Source organism: Marmota marmota, unplaced genomic scaffold (genome assembly GCF_001458135.2).
Source record: "Marmota marmota marmota unplaced genomic scaffold, marMar, whole genome shotgun sequence".
In the NCBI taxonomy this organism is placed as follows: Eukaryota; Metazoa; Chordata; class Mammalia; order Rodentia; family Sciuridae; genus Marmota; species Marmota marmota.
This window is the reverse complement of record NW_026000211.1, coordinates 24,961,263-24,980,236: the sequence shown is the minus strand read 5'-3', so window position 1 is coordinate 24,980,236 and position 18,974 is coordinate 24,961,263. Positions and strand designations below refer to the sequence as shown.

Below are 18,974 nucleotides of genomic sequence, written 5' to 3'. Positions count from 1 at the left end.
GGATCAATGGTTCTATCCTGGTCTGAGATGGAAGACTTCTGGAAATTCCCTGGAGAATCACTGGTAGAGATCACTTTGGAAGAGTGAAAAAGCAAGAGAGATCCTCACACATCACAGCAGCAATCAAGAACCCATTCAAGAAGAATGGAGTTTGCATCTGCTGCTGCTTTCTTGTTCTTCCAACTTTCATTTCATCCAAGCCATCATCCTATTGGAAGGTGCTGCCCATGCTCATGGAGGGTCTCCATTTCAGTTGGCCATCCCACATGCCAATCATTCCTTGACACACCCTGATCAACACACTCTTTAATTGTTGCATCTCTTAATCCAATCAAGTTGACAATTCAAATTGGCCATTACACCTTTCTAAAATACTAGGGTAAGGATCATTGTTATATTCACAATACAAAAATGCTCATAATGTTAAGTTTCCTAAACTTCTTTTTTAATGTTTCAAGTGTACTTTATTTCTTCAATATGCCATAGGTATAATAGGTACACAGTGCTTTTACTTGGCATCAATTATAAGTTGGCACAATTACTGATCTCTCCATTCGTTTGGGATGACCCAGCCAACAGGGGACAGGTTCCATTCTATTCCAATTTGTGTTACTATGTGTGTCCACACAGCAATACAGAAAAGTGGCTCCAATAGCTAATACCACATTACCATATTTGTCTGGAAATCAGGTGCTCTGTCTTGCCATTGTTTGCTGGATGTTCAAACTTGGAGACGATTTAGTGCATTTTTGGCCACGAGAAACATCCAGGAACTGAAGAGAACTGTGGCAACTGAAGCTGCTGGTTTGGTACAAATTTGTTCCAGGTACCCTTGCAAAAGCTTGAATTATTTTTAAGTAACTCACTATACTGAGTTTTTGTAGGTTAAAAAAAACACTGCCTAAATTCATGAAATCCATGCAGCTCATTACTGTACCAGATATTAAAACCTTAAGGACTGGTCCTCATTACCGCTGGGAATTTCTACAAAATAAGCCACTTGCACCACATTTAAATTTACAGGTTATTTTGTCCAGCTGTTCAACCAAGAGTAATACTGCTCTAAGAAATCAACTCTAAATTCATGTCTTTGTCTAATTGATACTATTTTTTCCAACCCATATAAAAAATTGATTGCCTAAACATATGCAAAACAATACAATGTTTAACTTCAGCAAATTTGCTAAAGTACTGACAATAAATCAATGTTCTGGAAATTCTTATTTTAGCAACTGTCTAGAAGTTAACTTCTAGAAAAATCAGCCTGATACAATGAAATCATTCATCATAATTATACAATATAATTTTTCCATTTTTGAGGCAAAACAAATATTATGTCCTTTACAAAATGTCTATATACTAAAATTGATATGGCCTATAAAGGTAGCTAGTATAGATGATTCATACCCTTTAGATAAACCAATTGGGCACACATTGTTCTTTTCAAACATTTATATAAAGAAGGAAATCAACATTGGTAGCATCAGTAGGTTTGATTAGCAAGTGTCTTATCAATAGCTAAAGTATGACTTGATTCTAATCACCATTATAACTGAACAATCTCTAAATTATACCACAAGTTGTAACCCTCCATCCACTACTAGAACATGTCCTGTAATATATGGTGATTCTAAAAGAAACACAATTGCATGTGCCACCTCAATGGTTTCTCCAAACCTTCCAAGAGGAATGCTTTTCTTTAACTGTTCTTCTTTCAAGTCTTTCGTCATATCTGTATGAACAAATCCTAAAACAGAAGTGATCATTCAGAAACTGTTCAAATTATACTGTTTTATTGTGTGCAGCACACATGAATATATTATAACAAATTCCACTGTTATGTATAATTATAATAAGCCAATAAAAATGATTATTCAGGTGAAGAGAGGAGACACTAAGATATTTGCTCAATTTTGAAAAAATGAATTTGCACCTGAAAATGAGATGAATAAACCTTGTTTTGGAGATACAGTTTTGCTATCAATTAAATAAACAATCTACAATTTTACTCACTTTAACTCAATGAACATTTACTGAACACTAAAATATATGATCTCCAAGTATACGGCCAAACTCTTAGCAAAATGTAAAGACAAGCTCATATATGTCATGGATGGATACAGACATGAATAAAACAAAATTCCATTCCTTTGGAAACCTATAATTCATGGAGGAAACAATCACTTATATACACAATTATGGTGTAAGGAAGTCTGGTGAATATCCTTATAATAGTATAAATAAAAGGCCACAGAAATGATTAAATTTCACTTGAGTGGGAATAAGAGAGTGAGAAGTTGTGTTGAGGGAAGACAGGCATCACAAAAAATGGTCACATGAACCAATTGGCAATTCTGATAAGAACTAGTCAGTTCCATTTGCTATGGCCAAGATAACTGATGATTAGAAAGTCCAAAGTTTCCAATACATGTATAAGAACAAAATCTGGTAGTCATCCAATTCCAATGTGAGTATACACACAAAAATCAAAATTTAAATTGGTATTGGTATAGGTATGCAATAAAGCTTGCACAGAACATTTAAAATATAAAGTTCCCAGTATAAAGTACTATATATTATATTAAGCAACCAATTTTAAATGATAACTGATATATTAAGGAAAAAACATAGATTTGTTAAGAAAATATAAGATTAATCTGAGACATACAACTACATGTTACTAATAAAATGCTTAACCCACAATCAATATTTTATATAGTACTCAATCTTTTAGGTCTTTAAAAAGAAAGTAAATATTAATCTACATGAAAGCAACAGTAGTTAGCAGTAGTTAGGTTACAAAAAATAGATGGACTAAAAATTAGATGTGCTACATGATTGTTCAGTGTGCAATCTTAAAAATATAGTTTTCAAATTGGCTTATGTTAAACTAATCATACATAAAATCAACATAAATATAACTGTCATTGAAAGTACCATAATAAATGTGAATTAAATACTGTCTTAAGAATCAATTAGGCCACTAGTTTATTATACAGACCTATGAAATTTACTTTAGGTTTTAACTTAAAAATAGCTAATATTTTCTTAAAAGTGTTGTAAGAAATAATCATAGATTTACTATCATGAAGTCTATGACAGTGTCCGATTATTAGGGAAAAACCTAGAAACAAGTTAACAACAAACTAGTTAAATAAATCATTATATCCACATAATAGAAAAATATGCAGGTATTAACAAATGATGCTATAGAATAATATAAAATGAATGAAAATTGTATATTTAAAGAAAATCATACATGAACTCAGTTATATCACTATTAAAAACAGTGGCACACACCTGTAATCCCAGAGGCTCGGGGGGATAAGGCAGGAGGATCGCAAGTTCAGAGCCAGCCTCAGCATCTTAGTGAGACCCTAAGCACCTTAGCAAGATGGTGTCTCAAAATAAAATATAAAAAGGGCTGGGGATGTGGCTCAGTGGTTATATGTTCCTAGGCTCAATTGGTATCCGCCCCCCCCAAAAAAATCTAATATATACTATTAACTAAGAAACTATGTGCCAAAATAGTGGTTATCATTAGATACCAGAATTACAAGTGAGGAGTATTTTCTTTGTACTTTTGGGTTTTTTTCAAGTTGTCCACAAAAATACATATTATTTTTGCATTCATACAAAAAGCTTTCAAATAGCAAGGTACAGTGCTGCATGCCTATAGTCCCAGCTACCCAGGAGGCTACGGCAAGAGGATTGCTTGAGTCCAGGAGTTCAAGACCAGCCTAAGTGACACACCCTGTCTCAAAAACAGTTATGAAAAAAATATATGTACACAATACTAATTTCAGATGGTCTGTAATAAGGGCCAAAAATAACAAAACTAATTTAGTATTATTTTGTGTTTCAGTGAGAGATTGTATTGTGGAATAAAGAATTCTTCTGCCACAAAATTTCATCACATGTATTTGAAAAGTTAGCAATATTACTTTCATTTCTTTCATCAAGAACAATGAAAGAAAGGAAGAATAAAAGGAGAAGCAGAGCCAGGCACAGTGATAAACGCCTATAATCCCAGCAGCTCAGGAGGCTGAGACAGAAGGATTGCGAGTTCAAAGCCAGCCTCAGCAATGGTGAGGCACTAAGCAACTCGAAATAAAATACAAAATAGGGCTGGGATGTGGCTCTGTGGTCAAGTGCCCCTGAGTTCAACCCCCAGTACCAGAAAAAAAAGGGGGGGGGGGGGGAGAACAGTTGACACAGCTAATAATTAGCTTCTACAGAATTTCAAGGGAACTGTAAATGAAAATTAACTTACAGTGAAGAGTCATAACAAACAATATGCCATCCAATCATGTTAAGAATATGATGAGGGCTCTTGATATCCAAAGTTTTCAGTGTTTGAACACACTTACTTTCCAAGGTGCCTCTCCCTGACTTATGAACAGATAGTATCCTAGAAAGAAAACTCACATTTATTGAATAAATTCAAATTATGAATAAAAATAAAAAGTCTATATAAATTTTCTTAAAATTTGTGATACAGTTATCCTTTAGTCTAAGGTCTTTTTGAATTCTAATAAAATTGGCATAGAATACTTCCCAGCAACTACAAACTCTCAGCAGAAAAATCAATTGTATATTTTAACCTAACATGAACAGTAGAAATGATTTGCAAGAAAGATCTTGTGAACACAGGTTAGCAAATTCCAGCTTCAACTTCTAACTGGCTCTGGTAGCATTTTGTCAAAAGCAGCATTTTGTGGTAAAAAGGCCAATGGATTAGGACACATTAAGCAAGATTCTGTTCCACAGTATTAAAACTATGGCCTGAGGAAGTTATGTACTGTCTAAAATGTATGGCTGTTTTCTGTGCCCTAATGAATGAAGTCAATTAAAACTAACAGATCTCTGAGCTTTCTTTTAGCTCTACTACTCTGACTGAAAGATGAAAAGTAAGCCTCATTAAGCAGTTTTCATGACTTGCTAACTTTACTTGAAGTTTAGGAAACTGAGCTCTCCTAAAAGGACCCTCAGTTCTTGACACTATTAGGTGTACAGCAGTTAGAACAGTTCCAATTCAAAAAGAACAAACGCTAATCTGAGTTTTCATCTATGCTGTCCTGAAAGGAACTGATCTGCCCTGCTTCTTAGTGAACATCAGTTCTGATGTTTGTCCTTTTGGAAACGAACAGTAAGGCCCCACAACCTATGACAGGCCATTTGAAGGAGTTTCTACCTTGAAAATAAGCATATCTAGAACAAGGAATGAGGAACTGCAGGCAAACTTTACACAAAGAGGCTTAGGCAATGAGACAAGTTCATGGACAATCCCAGTGAAGTGGAAAGATGATCTCTTCAACACAGACTGTGGTTCTCAAAAACAATTACACAAGCAAAATACAGAGAACAGCCAAAGGATAACAGCTTAAATCCTTGAATAAGGTCTTGAAACTTTGAATGAGGTCTTTTAGTAGTCTACATTCGGTTGCAAATCACAGATATGGTCTGTGTCTATTTAGGTGAGATCTCTAAATAAGAGTGGTACTCTCAGTCCAGCATGATTACAAGTTCAGAACTGAAATCATGGTGTTCAGCCACCCACATCATAGGAAGATTCTCCCTGCACTTATTCAAGCATGGAAGATAGGAATGTTATTTCATTAGAGGAAACTAACCACAGCTTCTACTCACCTATGCACAAATACGTGGAATAACAAATCTCGTGGGATAGCTCCTAACCATCAATGAACACTGTAATAAAAATCTAGAAGTAGTCAGGAACAGTGGCACACGCCTGTGATCCCCAGCAGCTCAGGAGGCTGAGGAAGGAGGATCACAAGTTCAAAGCCAGCCTCAGCAACTTAGCAAGGCCCTAAACAAGTTAGTGAGACTCTGTCTCAAAATAAAAAATGAAAAGGGCTGGGGACCTGACTCAATGGTTAAGCACCCCTAGGTTCAATCTCAATACCAAAAAAAAAGTCTAAAAGTAAAGTGGGTAAGTAAAGAGAGGCCAAGTTGATAGGAAGGGATAAATCCATACATCAATACATACTGGATTTTCCCTCTTAGATTACGTTTGATATAAAGGACAAGAACATGTCAAGACTTTCTTTCATCATTATTGACAGCCTTTTCTAAATAATAGACTTTATTTTAGAACAACTGTAGGCTTATAGAAAAACTGAGCAGAAAGGACAGGAAGTTATATCTATAAACCCCCTTATCACACTGCCCTCCCCAGTTTCCCCTATTATTAACATCTTACCTTAGTGTTAATTGAACCAACTAGTTGAACCAATATTGATAAGTAAAATCCATAGTTTTACTTCTGGGTTCACTTCTTAGGTTATACAGTTCTACAGGCTTTGATAAATGCATGTCATGATATCCACCATTATATTATAGTATCATACAGAATAGTTTCACTAAAAGCCCTAATCTATCTGCAGCTTTTTAAACCTCATTTATCTATCCCAGCCCATCTGAAATAAAAGCAAAAATGTGAAGCTAGTCTCTAATGATAAGTTACTCTGGGCTCTACCTACCAAATATGACAAGGTAGACCATGGTTGGAGGAAGTAGATAAACAGGAGTGCGCCTTAAGGGCTTATATTTTGTCCTTGACGAGCAGAGCTCACGCTCCTTCTGGTTACCTGTCCTGAATTGCTTTCCTCTGCCACTCCCTTTTACCATAGTGTTCTGCCTCCCCTTCAATACATCATTTTATACTGAACTCATAAACTATGATCCTCACTCATAAATATATTCACAACCTAAGACATGATATAAAAGAAACTTCCTGGGTTCTATACCACATACACAGGCCTGAGGAGAGATATGAGTAGTCCTTAAACATCCCACACATCTATCTTTGTTCTTGTATCATTTCTAGTTCATGCTTTCTTTCTGTGCACCAAAAGACTCTCTCCAATCTTTCACTTTTAATTTGTAAAATTCTAGGAATTTTGTTATACTCCCCCTTTTCCAAGGCAAATACTACAGTGACTTTCAAGCTGAGCTATAAAAAGTATACACTACCAGTAGGTGCCACTGTCCAACAAATGATGTTGCTGCATTACTTTACTGAACAGTTAGAAGTTTCCAACTGGCTACAAAACAATCATTCCTTAAATCAGTAAATTGATAACTGAAATGACAGGCCCTCAACCAACTAAGAACATTTCCATTTTAGTACTATAGATTTAATGATATACCCAATACACCTTTGCAGGGTGCTGGGGATTGTGCACAGGCTTTGCACATGATAGCCAAGTGCTCTAATACTGAGCCACACTCCCTACACCAAACTTTTTTTAACATGAACTCTTCAGGAAGAGGACTACTGTTGCTCATAAAAACTGCATGGCCCTTGTCCAATGAGAATTTACATTTCATAAATTCTGAGGGAAACATATTTCATACATCCACTTCTGACTAGCCACATAGCATAAATAAACAGCAACATCTCATTTCCATATTACTAAGTCACTATTTCAATTTTTGACATGTTTATACACAACAAACTTTATATTTAAATTAGATACCAGGATTTTATCTATCACCAGTATAGTCTGAGTGCCCTTACCAGAAATAGTTAGAGCCAGTGACAGGCACCATGACACAACCCTGAAATCCCAGCTACTCAGAGGCTTAGGCAGGAGGAAGCAGGTTGGAGGCCAGCCTCAGCAACTTAGTGAGTCCTTGAATGCCACATAAAAAAATTAAAAGGGTTGGGGATATAGTTCAGTGGTAGAGCACCCTACCCCAGAGTACTGAGGGGGGGAAAAAACACCTCAGACCAGAAGTATCCCAAATTTTAGATTTCTTCAGATTTGGGAATCTTTGCACAAATGTGAGACACCCTGGGAATGGGCATCAAGTTTAAACAAGAAATTTGTTTGTTTCATATACACCTCATACACATCCTGTAATAATTTTATAAAATGTTGTTGGTGCACTCATACTTTGACTGCAACTGATCAAACAACATTGTGTGGAACTTTTCCACCATTTCAGCACTCAAAAAAGTTTTAAATTTTGGAGCACTTCAGATTTTCAGATTAGGATCCATAACCCATATTATCAAGTGTGGGATGTGGCACTATATAACAGACCTAAAAGTTCAGATGTCCATTCTCTGCCGTAAGTTTCTAGGATCTGAGAAGAACTCAACCCTAGACACTTCTATAAGGAAGAAGAAACAAGGGTCTTGCCAAAAACTAGATCAAGATTTTAACCAGAACAGGGCTAGGGCTATAGCTCAGTTGGTAGAGTGCTTGCCTAGCACGTGTGAGGCACTGGGTTTGATCCTTAGCACCACATAAAAATGAAATAAAGGTACTGTGTCCATCTGCTATAAAAAACATTTTTTAAAAGATTTTAACCAGAACAAATTTGCATGTCTTACTGTTATGCTTATGGGTGGAACAGTGTAAGAAATAAACACCAAGCAAAATAGCACCTAAGAGCACCCAGAGTAACACCTGCTCTGAGCAGACGTCATGCTTATGCATGTGTTTGTCAACAAGATCATCTCTAAGTGGTAAATACAAAAGCTCTCCAACTTAAAAAATAACAGTAGCAAAACACTTAACCACCCTATAGAAATAAATTCAATGTATCATTACTTGTCAAATTAAAAAGGCATAGATCCTCCAAGCCTTGGCAATTCTATTTTCCAGATTACAATCATTCACTTGCAAATATGCAAGATAAATTATGCCCAAATATTGTCACTGCATTTTTAGTTGTAAAAGAAAAAGATCAGAAGCAACCTAAATGTCCATCAAGTGGCAACAGGTTAAACAAGATAGGTATATCCCCTAAAACATTATTAGGGTACACCTAATTAAAAACAGACACTATGATCTTTTAGTTCAGCCATTAAAAGTGATGATGCAGCAATCACAAAATTCCAACTATTTTAAGATTCCATGTATATAAAATGTCCAAAATAGGCCAATCTATAGAGATAGAAAGTAATTTAAGATTGCAAGGAGCTGGGGAAACTGGAGAGAAATGGGGTATACCACACTTCCCTAACACTCTTTGTATACAAACTGGATTCCCACTATTTAGCCTATTGTCTTGACAATTAATTCACTCTAGACAAAATTAAACCATCCTTCTTCAGCATTTCCACTGCACCATACATATATCTTTACTTTCAGTTCATCACGATGTTGTAATTATTTGTTTATATGCCTGTCTTTCCCAAGATGCCTAGCTCCCTGTGATGGAAATACTTATCTTTGAAACTTCAGGAACTAACACAGCCCCTGCACACAGGAAGCCACTTCAGGAAGTTTGCTGCATGAGTTATTGTGACTTAGAAACACTTGCATTACCCCTACACTATACAGCTTTTAAAACATCATGAAGCAGAATTCACTTTTCATTGCCTACACTATTTACAATCCTGGAAAGAAGCAGATATATGTAGTTGCAAATCAAAAATAATTTATACCACAGATGATTATCTAAGCTAATACTAAAATCAATCAGCTCACATAAAGCACAAATAGAAAGCAATGCCAAGATAATGAAATAAAAATGCAACTTTTGGGATTTTTTCAAAAAATGGGTGCATCTGATTTATAGTCAGTTATCAAATGTTCATGGATTTGGAATGTCTGAATTTAGCAAGTCTTTGTGCCTAAACAATGAACTGGGATAAAGGACACTAAAAGGATTAACAGGTCATTTTGATAAATCAGGGATACCTGCTGCTCAACATCAAATGTCAAATAAAACGCCAACTCTAGGGTCAAAGCTGGGGCCATTAGTGACTGCAAAGGGAAAGATCTGCTGCAGCCCACTTTTTCTTACAAAAACAAGTGACCCAAAATAAACTTTTTTACATAAGTAATGAATTCTTAAATATTTATAGAAAACTAAGACAAAGATTTCAAGGCTAACTGGCAAAGGTATATGAAAACACTCCATTTATTCAAATAAACACTTAACAAAAATCTAGCATGACCGCTAATAAGTGATAACGTGGATCTGAGTTTTAACACCTTTTTACTATACTCTTCACTAATCTAGACAATTTTATTAATTAGTAACTTAACAAAATATAAAGGTAAAAGTAAAAAATTGGAATGGTCCAGGTAATTTATGTAGACATAGTAGCAAAATAACTTCAATTTTTTAATATTATAAGGGAAATCTTAGGGGACTTTAAAGTTTTCCATAAATTAGTAATGCAATTAGGTAAGTCACTCCAAATCCTAGGCTCAGTTTTCTAAACTATAAAACTGCCTAGAATAAGTGATCTCTAAGATCCTCTTTACCTTAAGTTGTTCCGTAATTAGTATAATTTTTTTAAATACATATTCTAAATAAAATATGAAATACAAGGATTTTTTTTTCTTGTCACCAATTCATTACTTGATTCTTTTCACAATCATCTCAAAACCACTCTACCCAGATGGCAATCAATCACTCCTCATAGATGGACAAATTAATGGCTTCTCTAGAAAACAAAAATAATAAAGTTATTTTAATAAAACGTTTTGGGGGTGGGGTTGTGGTTCAGTGGTAGAGTACTAGCATGTGTGAGGCACTGGGTTTGATCCTCAGCATCACATAAACGTAAATAAAATAAAGATATCGTGTCCATCTACAACTAAAAAAAAAAAATTTAATAAATAAATAAAAAGTTTTTACTGACCTGGTGCAACTACATTCACTCTAATTTTCTTTCGTGCTACCTCTTTAGCAAGTGCACGTGAAAATCCAACCAATCCTCCTTTACTGGCACTATACACACACTGGCCAGAATTGCCTTTTAAACCGATAATACTTCCTAGAAGAAAAGAAAGTAAGCAAATTCAAACTAATTCATAGGAATTATATAAAAATTCAGATAATTTATAGTAAACAAATAAAAAAAGTAAAATCCATTTTACCTTATCCTTTACTCACCCTTAGTAATTCTACCCACTGTCATTTGAGTAGTAAGACTTTAAGAATCCAAGTATGCTCCAGACAAACACAGAAAACAAGATCAGAATGAAGTTGGTGTAAAACCACAAGCGCCAAGTAGGAGGCTTGCAAGCCAATCTAGAATGCAGAGCATTCCAATCTCTGAGTAGGTCAGCTATAATGAAAATTCTGTGGCTTATAATGGCTTCCAGTAGGAAGAGGTTGAAGCCAGAAAAAGTCTAATTAATTTTACCTTTCTACAACTAGACATAAGGAAATACTTACTTCTACCTAAATCCATCTGAAGATAAATCTCACTAAATTAGAACTACAGTTGATCTAAACTTACCAGTTCCACTTCAATTATAACTTTTCATAAATGTGCAACTTTGTTGCTTTCAGTGATATAACTTGTACTGCCTACTAAAGATTCTTAGGTGTGGGAGACCAACCTTGCACATGACTGGGTCACACTCCCTGGCTGGGTGCTGAGGTGCTCAGACACAGAAATGTGGCAGAGCTTTCCCCACCTTTCTTGGGTTCGAGGGTCGGTGTCTCATGCATGGGTGTGTCTTGCTACAGCACCATGGGTAAAGCTATGCTCACCTGTTCCTTTGTAATATAACCCCTTGCCCTCTTTAGGATAGAATCTTCCATGAAAGTGTCTTGTGTGTGTCCCCTTCTCTTACTGTGCCCTAGGGTGTGGCCTACCCAGTTATCAGTCAACCTGCTGATAGCACACATCATGAGGACAGACTCAGCCCCCTGCAACCTGACACCTTGCCTCATTTGAATAGCTTCTCCTCAATAAAAGGGGTCAGCATGTGCTCTTGCTCTCTCTTCCTGCGGACCCTTAAGGTCAGAGGAGCCGTCACAGCAACCCTAAAGAAAAAGGTATTTGTGTCTCTTGTGTGGTTATTTTACGCAGCCCAGTCAGCCCAATTCAACTGGAGTGACCCCTGAGCCTTTTAGTCTGGAGAACAGAAACCTGGCACTTAGGTGACTTCATTTAAAGAATATGTAATTTATATTTATATAAGTCATAAATTATATTATTTATAATTCAAAATATCAGCTATATGCAAATAACTGCTTGCAAAACAGAAGTAGGGAAGTAATTTTCTGCACCACTGACCTGTATTTATGATACAAAAATTAAATAAGCTCCAAAAATTTTTAAGTAATTTTACTTTAGAAAAAGAAAACATCACCAGGGGCAGTGGTGCATGCCTATAATCCCAGTGGCGCAGGAGGATCCTGAGTTCAAAGCCAGCCTCAGCAACTTAGTGAGGCCCTAAGCAACTCAGCAGGACCCTGTCTCTAAAGAAAATGTTAAAAAGGGCTAAGGATGGGGCTGGGGATGTGGCTCAAGCAGTAGTGTGCTCGCCTGGCATGCACGCAGCCCTGGTTTGATCCTCAGCACCACATACAAAACAAAGATGTTGTGTCCGCTGATAACTAAAAAATAAAATTCTCTCTCTCTCTTTAAAAAAAAAAGGGAGGGGCGGGGCTAAGGATGTGACTCAGTTGTTATGAGCATCTGGATTCAATAACTGGTACCCAAAAGAAAGAAAGAAAAAATCCACTTTTTCTATTATAATCAAATCCAATATTAAAAATTTACCTACATTATACAGTCATGTATCGCTTAATGACAGGCACATACAGAGTAACCACTGTTAGGTGATTTCATAGTCATGCAAACATCACAGAGTTCACTTACACAAAATAAGATGGTAGAGTCTACTACACACCCCAAGCTACATGGTATAGTCTATTGCTCCTAGGCTACAAACCTGTACAGCATGTTACTGTCCTGAATACGGCAGGCAATTGTAAAGTATTTGTGTAATGATAGTATTTTGTGTATTTAAACATACCTAAAGATAGAAAATGTAAAGTAAAAATACCAGGAAATATGAATTTTTCACTTCCTGTTATGGTTTGGATATAAAGTGTCCCCTGAAAAGCTCATGTTAGACAATGCAGGAATGTTCAAAGGTCTGAAAGTGTTTCACTTTAACTTCTGCAAATTTATGCAACTACTACAATAATTGTTGTTTACTACCCAGTGTCCACAATTTTTTTTAATTCTTTGTCCATATTTTTTTTAATATTTATTTTTTAGTTTTCGGCGGACACAACATCTTTGTTTGTATGTGGTGCTGAGGATCGAACCCGGGCCGCACGCATGCCAGGCGAGTGTGCTACCGCTTGAGCCATATCCCCAGCCCCCTTTGTCCATATTTTTAAAATTAGGCTTCACATAAAAATTTAAATTAGGCTTTGCATAAAAATTAGGATGCCCAATTTCTCTTGAAAAATCAAAATTATTAGCAAAACTGGAACCACATTCATGCACACCAAAAATCGACTAGATCTGAACACCAACTGAACCTAAATGTCTTCTGTCATTTATCACATGACCTCTACTGCCACTCTCTAATAATTAGTGGTCAACATCCGCCTGCCCCATCAGGATGTGAATTTGTGATTCCTGTTTTACTCACTGATTAGCTAATTAAATCTTTTCCAACAGATAATACAAAGATAAATTTCATAAGTGAAAGTTACAAATTAGTGGATTAAATATGCTTATGGTAATACACAATAATTATAAACCCACAAAGATTAAAAACTCACCTACATTAACAATAGACCCTCCCTGTTGAATCATAGTCCTCATGGCAGCTTTACAAGTCAGCATAGAACCCAAGAGATTAGTATTAAGTTGAGATATCATATCTTCGGTTTTTGTTCTTACTAAAAGACTATCCCTACAAAAAATAAACAGCATGTAAATTAATAACAATTTTTTTAAAGTCAAGACATAGGTAACATTTTGATGGAAAGAGTGTAAGATGTTCTTCATATCTGAGATAGAATGCCTAGAGGGTACTATTTTGACCTTGGTTTGTGAGCCACTAAAATAAATGATAAGCTTTTAGAAATGATCCACTTGAAAGGTAGTTCCTACCCATTTCAGTTAAAGTGACAAACATTCCAAATTGCTAAAAGTAGTACCATGTAGACAAAATATTTTGAATAGCCTAAGCAATTGCCATACTAAGCCTTGTTTAGCAAGACAATTAGTATATTATTCTAAATTCATCTTTTTTTATAAAAGAATGCCTACCCTATAATTCCATCAGTTCATATACTCCCCCCACAAAAAAAAATACACGTATACACATACATACACACACACACACACACACACACACACGGTGACAGAATTCAGAATACTGGTTAGCTATGAGGAAATATTGAGAAGAAACAGCCTTCAGAGTTACAGAAACATTCAATAGCTCAATATTGATGAGGATTAAAATATTAAAACTGATCAAACTAGACACTTATTTCAATATGAAACAAAAGAATGTATGGAAAAGTTTTAAAACACACACTTTTTCTTATAAGTAAAACAACTAATACATTAATTGATACTAATCAAAAGCCTAAATGGGTTAAAAAAAAAAACTTAGGAAATTTACTTAAATCTATGACCAACCTGTTAATACCAGCTGCATTTACCAAAAAATTTACTTGACCTAAATGTTTCTCCATCTCTTCAAATGTATGTTGAACATCATGTTCTTTAGCAACATCACAGCTAAATGCTAAATGATTTCCTACAAAACAAAGTTACATTAGAATTAATTATAACTTAAATTTTGAATCTACACAGTACACATTTGTTAATCCCCTACTACATGGTAGGTTTGTGCTAACCCTAGAGATAAAAGATAAATATTTCATAGGTTCCTGCTCTCACTTGTCAAATTAAACTGGGATGGGTGGGCAGGGAACAAGAAAGTAATATAACAAAAGTTGATTTGAAAACTTTGGAAAGTTTTGTTGGTTTTTTGTAGGGCACAGTTGCACACACCTGTAATCACAGTCATTCTGGAAGCTGAGGAAGATAGCTTGAGCCCAGGAGTTCAAGGCTAGCCTGGGAAACAAAAAAAAAAAAAAAAGCCAAGATTTCTTTAACTGCGGATTGAACCCAGGGCCACTTTACCTCTTTCCATGCCCATCCCTTTTTATTTTGAGACAGTTCCCTCACTAAGTTGCTAAAGCTAACCCTGAACTTCAATCCTTCTGCTTCATCGTCAGGGGTCACTTACATTACAAGCATGTGCTACAGCACCTGGCTAAGAGATCCTGGCTCTTAGAAAGATTGTTTTTATTTTAAAAAATAAAACTTTGTTTTGAATCTATAAAATTGTGGGATCATTTTTCAAGTTTGCAGTGCTTTGTTAAGATTCATAATAATGTTTATAGCTTTAACACTAAACCTGTTATGCCTAATTCAACAGTCTTCTGGGTTCATACTCCTTGTTTGAAACTTATGTTTAATTCTTTAGGTTGAATTTGTTTCTTTAGTCCTGAGGATAAACTCCAAGGTTTCTTTTTTGTTGTTATTTTTTAAGCACTAAAAATAAACTATTTTTATACATATATAATATATATAAAAGCCTGACCATCAGTATAGATGAGACAACAAAGAAAGCCATAAAAAGAGCTAAAACTACAAATCATTTTTACTAAAAGTAATTATTACCTCTCAAAAATAGCCACTTTTCAAAAATTGTTTAAATGCCAAAAAATCATACTTCAAAGGAAAATAAAATATTCCCTACTTAATAATGTATTTTAATACATGTTCCTTGATTTATGATGGGGTAACATCTAGATAAGCCCATCATAGGGTGAAAATATCATAGGTTGAAAATGCATTTCATGCACCTAACCTATCAAACAGGAAGCTAAGCAATACTGTACACTGCAGAGTATGGGGTGTCTCCCCTCCTGACTGCATGGCTGCCTGGGAGCTAAGGATTGTTGCACTGCCCAGCATCAAGAGAGTATCATCCTGCATATCAGTAGCCTGGGGTAGATCCCAATTCAAAATTGTTTTGTTTTTTGAAACAAGTTCTCACTCATTTGTTAGGGCCTGGCTATGTTACTGAGGCTGGCCTTGAACTTGTCATCTTCCTGCCTCAGCCTCCTGAGCCACTGGGAGTACAGGCTATGTGCCATTAGGCCCAGCCATTTCAAATTTAAAGAACTGGTTTCTTTCTTTCTTTCTTTTTAATAGTTGGACACAATACCTTTATTTTATTTATTTATTTTTATGTAGTGATGAGGATCAAACCCAGGGCCTCACACGTGCTAGGTTCTACTGTTGAGCCACAACCCCAGCCTGAAAGAACTGGTTTCTACTGAATGCACACCACATTGTCAACTCAAGTATATCTATACTCTAAATGGTGCAATTTTTATAAACTAAAATAATTGCTTATTTTCTGCCTGATTTTGCCAAATATGTATACACTAACATTATCCCCTCGTGCCTTTGGGAACAGTAAGACACCTGGGAAAAATCACACTTTACCAATGAAAATCAATCACTTAGGGAACACATGATTCAAGGAAATGAAATGCCCAAAAGCATCACCTGTCTCACTCCTGGCTTTCATGTGAAGACTTATTGGTCCACAATTATCCTCTAAAACTCAACTAATGGTTTTTAATCTAATCAGCAAACACCGATAGTTTAACCCAGCAAGGAGCACCACTTTTTCCCTCCTTGGTCATATACTGGCAATGAATATGAGCTGAAAGACTTCTTTCATGGAAATTCTCCAGTTGTAATTTTAGAAAGCCAAGTATTTTCCCAAACTAAGGAAACAAAGAGTCTGAGCTGGTGGTACCAAACCTATCAGCAACTTCTTTTAAAAACAAAACACAAAACTTAACACCCCCAGGATTCTATTCCTCCCAAAGCCTTCCTGATAATAAGTTACTAGTATTCTTCTCTCTTCTACTAATTGGTTCTTAGTATCTTCAAACCCTCAGACGTCATTTTTACCCTAACCATCAAGAGACTTAAGTTTGAAAAATAACTGACCCGTTAATAAGAAAAAAAAAATTGAAGGTAATAATAAGGACTGAGTCAAACAAATTCCAATTATTTACAAAATTCACAAAAAAGGGAATCAATGACTTAAAATTCTTAATAGATGTAATAAAGCAAACCAGATATATCTCAAAACCGGCTGGCACCCAAAAGGGGTTTTCTCTGATGCACTGCTTTGGGCATTCGCATAGGGGCAGGAACAGCTCTCGGAAAAACCAAAGTGAGCTTTTCCTACCTGGCATGTCTACCTCTCCAGACTTAACCCTGTAGCTGACCCCTGCATAACTTAACTTTAAGTGTAGAGTTGCTTTCTCCTACCAGATGCCAAAACAGAGCTCCTCACTACTAGCAAAGGCTGCAGGAAAATGAAGGCTTGTACTAACAAGACTGCGACTTCTTAGTAAAATCTCCCAGCGCCCAGCCCTGGGCGGCAGGTGGCGTTGAGGTGCGAGCAGGTAGGGGTCTGCACAACAGGTCTATCCTAGGGACCCGCGGCTGAATCACCAACCCTCAGAGTCGCTTGTGTTACACACGAAGCTTCAGCCCTCGGGACTGCAGTCACGCAGCTGAACAAGCTCGGTACCTACCGCCGAGGTCACCTGCGACGGCTTTGGCCACTTCCAGATTTCTGGCGATGATCGCCAGTCGGTAGCCTTTCTGGGCCATTAACTGGGCTACTGCCCTGCCAATACCCCGGGAACCTCCAAAAATAGCGCACACTTTGTTCATCTTGAACCCGTAAGTCGAAAACTTGGCTGGGACCTGCCGCCCTTCTCCAGAGAACCTCGGGCTTTTAAAAAATAAATAAGTAAATGGATAGATAGATAAAGCCAGGCCAAAGAACAACAGCCCAGCAGACGCGAGCTCCAGCCCACAGACTCTGGCAATTTAAGAAGCCGCGAAGAGTACGATGTAACGCGCTGACGTCAGCACGCACGCATCTCCGTCGTCAGCGTGTTGACGTCAGTACGCAGGATTCCCCAAAGCAGCGCCCTACTAGAACGTGGGCGACCGAGCGCGCGGCGGGCGGAAGACTGGCCCAGACGGGCTTCGGCTGCCTGCTGGGACTTGTAGTCTTCCCGCCCGAAGGCACGGCATGGGCGCCTGCTTAGTGGGAGGTGTGCTCAACTTGCTGAGGGACGCCTCTTCCACCCTGGGAGGTGGGAATCTGGATTACAGCCCAGGTTACCACGCGTCCCAGTTTGCTCAGAACAGGGTTGTCAACAACATACTGGACTTTCCTCTGGAAAAGGGTAGTGGATCGCCGAAGTGATCGAAGTTAGCACTATTGAGCGTGAATGTATCAGGACTTCAGGTGTCTACCTTTCACCCAGGCTGCAGACTTTCACTTTGGCTGCAGACCTGATGTCCCCCCTGTGGAAGAAGTGGCTCACAGGTTTCGGACTCACGCCAAAACCTACCTACTCCTCCCCCAAGTTGGCCTTCCCACTGGCAGGCGTTATCATCCATCTCAAAGGATGCTGTGAGCATGAATGCCCTGTCAAAGAACACAGAAGGAGCTCAAGAAACTTTTATATCAATGAACGGTCTTCTTAGATGGATGAAACAAGGGTGCTATAGACAAAAATGGGTTCCTGGCGGTTTGTGGCACACGCCTGTATTCTAGCTACTCTGGAGGCTGAGGTAGGAGGATTGCAAATGTGAGACCAACATGAGCAAGTTAGTGAGACTCTCTTCTCAAAGTAAAAAATAAAAAGGGGTGGGGATTTAGCTCAATAGTAGATGCCCTCAGATTCAATCTCCAGGACCTCCAAAAAAGAGAGATGGAGGTCCTGCACCTTTAAATAAGAAGTGTTGAGTTCTCTGAGAGTTAATGAGCTTAAAAGGTGATTATTTATTACTAATATAGTGTAAAAAAAAAAAAAAAAGGAAAGTTCTTGATACAAGGACAAGGTCATTGCACTAAATGTTTCAGAAAAGTATAAGCCATGGCCCCGGCCACCAAAAAACATACATACAACTTGCTGCAACAGAACTAATACACGGGCTGGGGATGTGGCTCAAGCGGTAGCGCGCTGCCTGGCATGTGTGCAGCCCGGTTGGATCCTCAGCACCACATACAAAACAAAGATGTTGTGTCCGCTGAAAACTAAAAAATAAATATTAAAAAATTCTCTCTTTCTCTCTCTCTCTAAAAAAATAA

The 18,974-nt window shown here is 37.1% G+C and overlaps 1 protein-coding gene and 1 pseudogene across 4 annotated transcripts in view; both read right to left on the bottom strand.

The window, feature by feature from the left end:
* Positions 1 to 17,729, bottom strand: part of Cbr4 (carbonyl reductase 4) — a 75,053-nt gene extending 57,324 nt beyond the window's left edge. The window contains exons 1-5 of one of the 4 annotated variants that reach the window (XM_015486227.2): positions 17,398 to 17,724; positions 14,399 to 14,519; positions 13,531 to 13,664; positions 10,634 to 10,768; positions 1,429 to 1,747 (exon numbers count right to left, since the gene is read on the bottom strand). In XM_015486227.2, coding sequence (XP_015341713.1) covers positions 1,569 to 1,747; positions 10,634 to 10,768; positions 13,531 to 13,664; positions 14,399 to 14,519; positions 17,398 to 17,539 — 711 coding nt within the window. In that variant the 5' untranslated portion in view covers positions 17,540 to 17,724 and the 3' untranslated portion in view covers positions 1,429 to 1,568. Of the gene's footprint in view, positions 1 to 1,428; positions 1,748 to 10,633; positions 10,769 to 13,530; positions 13,665 to 14,398; positions 14,520 to 17,397 lie in introns of those variants that run through there. The other 3 variants (XM_048791707.1, XM_048791708.1, XM_048791709.1) reach the window with 3 other exon arrangements.
* On the bottom strand, positions 266 to 766 carry LOC107142721 (annotated as a pseudogene).
* Positions 17,730 to 18,974: the final 1,245 nt, after the last annotated feature.